The sequence below is a fragment of the Aedes albopictus genome, chromosome 3 (assembly GCF_035046485.1).
Source record: "Aedes albopictus strain Foshan chromosome 3, AalbF5, whole genome shotgun sequence".
In the NCBI taxonomy this organism is placed as follows: Eukaryota; Metazoa; Arthropoda; class Insecta; order Diptera; family Culicidae; genus Aedes; species Aedes albopictus.
In genome coordinates this window covers 255665753-255675015 of record NC_085138.1, presented here as the reverse complement: position 1 = coordinate 255675015, position 9263 = coordinate 255665753, and the positions used below count along the sequence as shown (strand labels likewise).

The following is a 9263-nucleotide window of genomic DNA, read 5'->3' as shown; positions in this document are numbered from 1 at the left end:
GTTCAAACTTATCGCATTTGAAAGATTATCAAATGTGCTACCAAAAAAGATCTTGAAATCTATTGGTTTGGTTAGATAACTAAAGCAAAAAAGCTCGAAAGTAGTGATTGACCTTTCTCGTACACTCAGTGTACTAAAAAACTATATGTCCATTAAAAACCCTAATTAATCCACCTAGCGGTGATGGCGCCTTTCTCGTGCATTCGAAATTCCATTTCAATAAAACTCAAGCGAAATGTTTATGTACATCGCACTTTCATACAATTAACAGAAATCCATTTCATGATACCATAAATCATATCGTCTATCTGGCTTTCAATGTTTCAGCCTCAAACTCTTAAGAAAAAGACGCTATCTTGAATTTGAAGCCGCCATTTAGGATTAAAGATTTCCATCTTGGATGTTCTGGTCGCCATTTTTGGAATCCAGACATCATCCCCATACCAAATATACCAATAATGCATTGTTTCAGGCGCTAAAACTGCATTCAACAGCCGCGATATTGAATTCGGAGCCGCCATCTTAAATTTTAGATCGCCATTTTGGATATCCTGATCGCCATTTTGGACTCTGGAAGTCTTCCTTATACCAAATATACCAATATTGCATGGTTTTAGAGCCGAAAATTTCATTGAACAGACGTTAGAGCCTTAATCTCCATTAAACAGCCGCCATCTTGAAACTGAAGCCGTCATCTTGAATTTTATATCGCCATCTTGTACATTCTGGTCGACATTTTTTGACTCCGGACATCTTTCATGGTTTTAGAGCCTTGAACTTCTTTGCATAGACACCATCTTGAATTTGAAGCCACCATCTTGGATTTCAGACCGCCATCTTGGATATTCTGGTCGCCATTTTACGAGTCCAGACATCTTCCCCATATTAAATCGCCCCCTTAATGCTAGAACTAGGTAACTCGTTTTGGGAAGTGCGGGTAAAAACTGCTAGTTAAACTTATCCTGCTATAAAGCAAACTTTGTGTTGGTCTTAAAAGGTAAATTAATATTAGTTTTTGTAGTTTCAATTGACAAACTTTTGTTTATTGTGGTGTACGTTCAGATTGAAACAAATTTCTCGCCATTACGCAAAACCAGTTACCTAGTTCTAGCATTAAGGGGACGAAATATTCCCATATACCATGCTTTAAGAGCCTTAATCTCTAGTAAACAGCCGCCATCTTGAATTTTGAGCCGCCGCCTTGAACATTTGGCTTCCATCTTGATTTTTGGGCCGACATCGTGGAGCTTCTGGTCTCCAGTGTTGATTTACGCACAAAACTCGTCAACCATACTAAGGGTTACAAAAATTGGCGCAGTTTGATTTATCGCATGATGGGCTAGTTCAGTTTTATATACGGCCAGTTCTACCGGTGCTGGTCCGAATCACTGAAATAGCCATAACTCCGGAACGCCTTTGCCGATTTGGACCATTTTGGATAGCAAACAATTCCGGTTCGATTCAAGCTATAATCCCAAAAATCGGCCAATGGGAAGTGCCTTAATAGTGAGTGAATTTATTTTGCGCATATACATACACGCATACAGACATAATCTCAATTCGTTGAAGTGAGTTGATTGGCATATGCGACTTGATCCACCAAGCATTTTTCCGAAAGATCGTTTTTTTGAGTGAACATATAGTGTTGCGGAATTGGTTCCCGGATTGTGGGCACTCGCGACGGAACGTGACCTTTAGGGGTGGTTTACCACCGAAACGAAACGCGACGAAGAACTAGGGCACGTGACACCGTACTGAGGGTACTCGGATATTTGCACAGCGAGCGATGTTCACGGTTTGGTGGACTGTATTCAACTAAAAAAGGTCTACTGATCCTAGTGATCAGTAGGGAGAGCTACAGTAGTGTGGAGAGAGTTCTTACAATAGATATTCGAGAGTGAGTTGAGTGTGTATGAAAAAATTCTAGGGGAAATGTATATACAATGACCTATGCCTTAACATACCGCCCACCATTGAAATCTAGATTTCAATTGAACTGCCTAAATATGGTGGGTTAGCTTGAAAAACTAACTAGTGTAGTGAATGGTACAAAATGTTGTGTAGTAAAGTTACAATTCGAAATTATGAACTATCCCATACTCGTTGACTCCGTCGTCTTGTTGTTGACTCCTCGGCCGGAACTCGCACGTCGGCCAACGATCGCTGGTTGCCTGATCGGAACTAGCACGTCGACCAAAGGTTTCAGAAGTGCAGGCTGCTGTCGTAGCCGGGGTGTAGGTCCTGCCAAGACGTTAGATTTAAGGACGGCGAAGACAAGGTTCAGAAAACTAAAGGGATACTTAACTTGTGAGGGGACCTTGAGGTCCCCTCCCATCCGACGTCGCTTGTGTTGCTGGCACCTGGAACGCTGCAGCATCGTAGTCCCGGTGGTTATCCGGAATCGGCAAGACACAAACTCGTGCGATTGCCCGTTTGTAGATTCCATCCTTGGTGCGGACGCTGACAACTCTGACGAGCCCATCGCTGCCCGGGAATACTTCAACAACCCGACCGAAACGCCACTTCTGCGGCGGGAGGTTGTCCTCACGGATCAGCACCATCGTTCCAATGTGGATGTTATCTCGTTCCCGTGTCCAACGGGTACGCTGTTGAAGTCCTGATAAATATTCCGTCGACCATCGTTTCCATAGGCGACGGAGATATTCCTGAATCTGCTGCCACTGCGAAAGCCGATTGCTGGGTAGCTCTTCGTAGGATGGTTCGGGAATTGCCGTTAGAGGTCGGTGTACCAAGAAATGGCCAGGAGTGAGAACGTCCAAGTCCTCCGGCGAGTTACTCAGCTGCGTCAGCGGCCGAGAGCTGAGCAGCGCCTCTATTTGCGTAAGGAGCGTCTGAAATTGCTCGGCGGTGACCAAGGCGTTGACCAGTGTGCGACGAAGGTGCGTTTTTAAGGATTTAACCGCGGCTTCCCAAATACCGCCGAAGTGCGGCGATCGAGGAGGAATGAAGAAAAACTGGATGCCCTCGGCAGAGCATCGTTGAGCTACATCCAAGCGGCTCTGTTGAGATCGGAACAGCTGTAGAAATTCGTTGAGTGTCCGTTGAGCGCCGACGAAATTGGTGCCGTTGTCGCAAGATATGGTTTTCGGCACCCCTCGACGAGCAGCGAATCTCTTCAAGGAAGCGATGAACGAATCCGTAGATAGGTTGCCTACCAACTCCAAATGTATTGCCTTGGTTGATAGGCAAACAAAAACTGCTACAAAAACCTTCTGTGGGGCAGCCTTTCTCGAAACCGGCCTGAGATAGAACGGACCGCAAAAGTCCACTCCGGTGTTCAGGAACGGTAAAGTTGGCGTTACTCGAACCGATGGTAGATCTGCCATAATTTGCTCGCTTAAGCTGGGTCGGCTGCGGAAACAGTTGACGCATTCGTGCGTTACCTTGCGCACGAGGTTTCTTAGTCGGAGAGGCCAGAATTTTAAACGAATGCTAGCGGTGAGAAGCGTGGGACCTGCGTGCAGCCGATTCAGGTGATAGTATCGCACGACCAGTAGAGTGAACGGATGCTTGTTGTCCAAAATCATTGGCTGCTTTTGAGCATACGATATGCCTGCGTTGCTGAGGCGTCCTCGAGTGCGTAGAACTCCATCAACGAGTACCGGAGAGAGCGCTTTCAGTTTGGACGAAGTCTTCACTTGGCCAGTGGCGCGAATTGAACGTAGATCTTCCGCAAAAGAGTCTTGCTGGGCAAGTTTCACGAGCGCCACTAAAGCCTCCTCAAGTTCCGCCGTTGATAGAGTATCGGTGTTTCTGGTCTCTCGGTTCCGCTTCTTCGAGTTGCTGCAGAATCTTTGCATATAGGCTACCACACGAACCAAACTCGAAAGGGAAGATTTCAACGAAAATATGGAGTTCTGGACGACTGCTGGAAGGGAGACACTTGGTTTCTCCTGAAGTTGCTCTCGTTCGAAGTGATCATCTGATGTTCGCACGGGGTCTGGCCAAAACCTGTTCGGTTGTTGCAGCCAAATGGGACCTTGCCACCATAGCGAGTGCTCAACGAGCTGCTGTGCTGGCATTCCTCGCGAAATGACGTCCGCGGGGTTTTCGATGCCTGGTATGTGCCTCCATATACCGGAAGCTGTGATTTGCTGAATCTCTGCTACTCGGTTTCCTACGAATTTCTTCCAGCGAGAAGGAGACGACGCTAACCAGTGCACGACTATCGTGGAATCGGTCCAAAAGAATGAACGAGCTGGGATTTGCAGACTACTTTCCACCTTTTCGTACAGATGACTCAAGAGGAGAGCTCCGCAAAGCTCGAGGCGCGGTAAGCGTATCATTTGGTCTAGTTTCTCCGTTCCTTTAGGTGCAACTCTCGATTTCGCAGTAATCAGGTGCACAGATACGCTTCCGCTAGCAGAAACGAGGCGGAGATAGATGCAAGCGCCGTACGCGTTCTCGGACGCGTCGCTGAACCCGTGTAGCTCGGTTTGCACAGGATCGCTTACAGAAGCCGCCCACCGTGGAACGGAAAACTCATCCAGAACGTTGAGGTCACTCCGGAAATCTGTCCAGAATTGCTGTTGCTGTACGCTTAACGGAAGGTCCCAGGAAACTTTGGATTTCCACAACTCTTGCATAAAGAGCTTGGAACGTAGAACAATGGGCCCTAACAGGCCCAGCGGATCAAACAAGCGTGCCGACTCAGATAGAACCAGCCGTTTGGTGATAGAATCTTCATAAGACCACGAAGGGATCTTGAAACGAAAAACGTCGTCATCTGGTTGCCACAGCAATCCCAAAGTTTTCACCGGCGTCGATGAAGAGTCGAGTTCTAGAAGGCTGCGGTCTTCTCGAAGTTCCGCAGGAATGTTGTAGAGAATGTTGGGACTGTTGGAAGCCCACTTATGCAGCTTGAATCCAGCTGACTGCAGGAGATCGATCATCTGGCTGCACACTTCGATTCCTTCTTCTTCAGAATCCACTCCAGAAAGCATATCGTCGATGTAGAAGCTTTTCGACAGCACCTTAGCAGCTCTGGGGTGCGTCGATTCACCGTCGGAAGCAAGCTGCTGAAGACAACGGGTCGCAAGGTACGGTGCCGACGCAGTACCATAGGTAACCGTCAGCAACTCGTAAGTTCGAATGGGTTCTGATGGCGAGGAACGAAAAACGATGCGCTGGAGTAGACGATCGGAGGGATGCAACAACACCTGTCGGTACATTTTCTGGAGATCAGCAACGATGACGAAACGAGACATCCGGAAACGTAGGAGGATGCTGAACAGCTCGTCTTGAACGACGGGGCCCACCATTAGAGCTTCATTTAGCGAAACGCCGCTATCGGTGGCGCATGAAGCATCGAATACGACGCGAAGTTTCGTCGTAGCGCTGTCCGGCCGAACGATACAGTGATGAGGCATATAGTATGTTTTCTCGCCAGGCGGCAAGACTTCGTTGCTAGGGTCAATCAGCTCCATATGCCCTAGTTGGAGGTATTCCTGAATGAACGCCTCGTAGTCTCCCAACAGCTGCGGGTTCGACTGCAGTCGCCGTTCAAGTGACATGAAACGGCGAATAGCGATGCTTCGAGACTCTCCAAGTTTCTCGAGAACATCAAGTTTCTTGGGGAGTGAAACTACAAACCGTCCTGAAGGATCGCGGGTTGTGGTTGCGGCAAAGTGTGTTTCGCATGATCGTTCTTCAACTGAGAGGGTTTCGTTCGAGTGGCAGGACTCTACCTCCCAGAAACGAGCCAGCTGCTTTTCCAAATCTGCATTAGTGCAGACGAGTGCGACGGCAGAGCGGATTGTCTCCGTGGCGTCGTATTTACCGGAAACTATCCACCCAAAGACGGTTTCCTTAAGATGGGGAAGCTCCGGTCCAAGATCTACGAATCCTTTCAGCAGCAGGCGATAGTAAACCTCTGCTCCTAAGATGATGTCGATACGGTTGGGTTCGAAGAAGCGAGGGTCGGCGAGTTGGACGAACGATGGGACATTCCAATGATCGGTGTGCAACCGATTTGATGGCAAGATAGGTTTGAATTCCGGCAAGATGTGGAACTTGAGATCGATAGCGTAGTCCGTACAGCGTGAACGGATTGTTGCCATCGTCGATTGCCTAGATGTAGTAGTACTAGGTCCAATGCCCTGAAGTGCTAGGGGATCGTGCTGCCGTCGAAGTTCCAGTTTCTGTGCCAGGTGTTCGCTGAGCAAGGAACTGAACGTTTCCCTTGGGGTCTTCTATCTTGACAACAGCAGTCGAGAGGAGAACGATACTTCTATTCGTCGGTGCACTAGCGGGGAGAGCGACTGACGGACGGCCAGAGGTGGAAGGTTCGACCAAAGCAGTGGTTGCGGGAGCGGTAGCGAGAACTTGCGATTGCGAGGCGGAGGAATTGTCTAAAGCTGGTGCGATTGGGGGCTGACCTTGTGGGATAGTGGGTTTTTTGGATTGCGATAGCGATTGATCTTGTCCTTGGCTGGTTCCATTGTTTGGAGTGCGCAAATGCAGCATCGTATGGTGCTTTTGGCCGCAAACACGACAAGCTGAACTAGGACAAGCCCGGACCAAATGAGAGGAGGAGAGACAATTCAGACACAAACCAGCTTTTTTGACTGATTCTAGTCTTTGGGAGGGATTCATGTTGCTGAAGGAATTGCATTTGAATGGAGAATGGAAAGGATTTTGACAGTGTGGACAAGTTTTCTTCGGCACGGCTGTGGTTGTGAGCGTAGAACCCACCTTGGGCTTCTGCGTTGGTCTTCCATGGTCTTGGCGGGATTCCGATGGTCGAGGCTTGGAGAGCGCCAACGGTTGAAGGGTGGCCAAATGGTCGCGCAGAAACGTTAGCATATCTTCGTACGTGGGCGCTTCTCGAGAGTTGTGGGCCCGCTCCCAGTGCCTTTGAGTTTCGGCATCGAGACGCGTGTAGAGTATGTGAGCCAACAGGTGCGACCACCCCTTCGTAGGAAGTCCGATCTTCCTCAGCTGCAGCAAATTGCGCTCGTACGAATCGATGAGATTCACTAGGGCATCGTACGATTCCCGCTTAATTGGCTCGGATTCCAAAAATCTGTTCATCAGAGCGCGTGAGATCATCTTCTTATTCTCGAACCGCTGTTCAAGCATTTGCCACGCCACGTCAAAATTGGTAGCCGTCACTTCGATTGACTCCACCAAAGTTCTAGCTTCCTTGGTGAGCACCGAAAGCAGATAATTGAACTTGTCGAGCGGCGATAGCGAGACATCTTTGCCGATCGTGTTCTGGAACGCATCGCGAAAGCTTAACCAGTCCTTTACACTACCGTCAAAAGAGGGGATTTTAAAAACTGGGAGGTTAACGCGGGAGTAAGGGGTTTGGCCGGGCGGAGAGGAAGAGGAGGAGGCTGCAGCTGTCGTGTTGCTTCTTTGGGACACCAAAAAATCTTTCACGTCGAAATAACGGTTCTCGAAATCCAACCGCGTCTTTCGGTTAGCGGTATTCATGTCCTTCTTCACTTGCGCATCCTTTTCTGCCTCTCCCGAGCTCGATGCTGCCAGATCTTGCTCTTGCCGTGCTTCAACTTTGGCCCGATTCTCGCGGAACTCCTTAAAAAGAGTTTCCAAGTACTCCAAACGTGAAGCAATTCTCGTCCGATCACGCTGTGGATCGAAATTGGCAACAAAAGATTCCACATTGACGAGGGAATCCAAGTACCCACGCTCAGCCTTGGTTAATTCGCGTAATGTCATACTGGCGAATAGTGTCGATAATTTTCCAAATCAAAATCCAAATCAAATCCCAAAAACGTAGCCAGGTCAATTTGCCCAAAAAAGGTGTAAATCGCAAACAATTTCCTTACAACTATAGAAAAACTCGCATGCAATAATTTATTTTTGATCGGTTTGTCGTACCTTAGTCTCGGTGTACTCACGCTGCCAGAGCTACAATAGCTCTATTGTCTCCAATCCGAGCGACGACGCTGCAAACAGAACGACGGTGATGATGTGCGCTGAAACACGCCGATGAAGCTCCGTGCCTGTTGAATGCTGCGTGCCTGGCCTTGACACTGGTCCGTCGAAATTGATTCGATAGCTTGATCGAATCCGCTATCGCCGATTGTTGAACCGACGCCTATAGACCAGCGTGCAAGCGAACAAAGCAATACAATGGTGCTGCTTGTGGTATTCACACACACAAAAGATCACTTTTGAAGCACTATGAAGCCACGTGTTGGCTACTGAAAACTCACAAATCCCAAATCCGGATCCTAGAAGGACCATATAGTTTTTTAGTACACTAAGAGTGCGAGAAAGGCAAAACACTACTTTCGAGCTTTTTTGCTTTAGTTATCTAACTAAACTAATAGATTCCAAGATCTTGTTGATAGCAAATTTAATAATCTTTCAAATGCGATAAGTTTGACCATTTTCAAGTTATAGCCAGCTTGAGACAAGCAAAGTCAAAACCATGTAATGTTCAATTACTACGTAACGGTTGAAATTTGACCATATGCGTAAAACATTTTTCCACCGGTCGGAACCTGTTTACTTGCTAACGTTCATAAGGTTATCAAAAAATCCTAGCTTTGCTGTGTCGCATACATAGGTTCCGTTCAATTTTATATTTAGCCGCTTTCGCAGGGACACCCGGAACTGGTTACGGCACTACCGGCTGTCCTTAATGTGGTCCTAACCTATTTCTTTTATAACACAGTCATCATTTAATTAGAAAAGCCGTTATTTGTTGTATCGCATGCATGGGTTTGGTACTCTTTTATATTTGACCACACCCATCGAGACCCCCGGAATCGGTTCCGAACAACTACCGGTTCAGATATGGTCTGATACTGTTTTCCTGCTAACCGTTCATCAGGTTATCAAAAATACCGCTGTTTGATGCGTCGCATGCATGGGATTGGTACTCTTTTATATTTGGCCACTTCCGGTGAGACATCCGGAACCGGTTCCGGAACACTACCGGTTCAGATATGGTTTGATACTGTTTTCCTGCTTATCGTTCATCAGGTTATCGGAAATGCCGCTGTTTGATGTGTCGCATGTATGGGTTTGGTACTCTTTTATATTTGGCTACATCCGTCGGGACCCCCGGAATCGGTTCCGGAACACTACTGGTTCAGATATGGTCTGATACTGTTTTCCTGCTAACCGCTCATCGGATTATCGAAAAAGCCGCTGTTTGATGTGTCGCATGCTTGAGTTATGTTCAATTTGATATTTGGCCACTTCCGGCGGGACACCCAGAACCGGTTCCGGAACACTACCGGTTCAGATATGGTCTGAGACTATTT

At 47.7% G+C, this 9263-nt stretch overlaps 1 protein-coding gene across 1 annotated transcript; it reads right to left on the bottom strand.

The window, feature by feature from the left end:
• Positions 1-2300: 2300 nt before the first annotated feature.
• On the bottom strand, positions 2301-6080 carry LOC134290713 (uncharacterized). The gene has a single exon (XM_062857890.1). The coding sequence runs from the start codon at positions 6078-6080 to the stop codon at positions 2301-2303; it is 3780 nt and encodes a 1259-aa protein (XP_062713874.1).
• Positions 6081-9263: the final 3183 nt, after the last annotated feature.

Bases quoted from the DNA above. Each gene is read 5' to 3' on its own strand.
- LOC134290713 (XM_062857890.1), bottom strand. From the start codon at position 6,080: ATGGCAACAATCCGTTCACGCTGTACGGACTACGCTATCGATCTCAAG.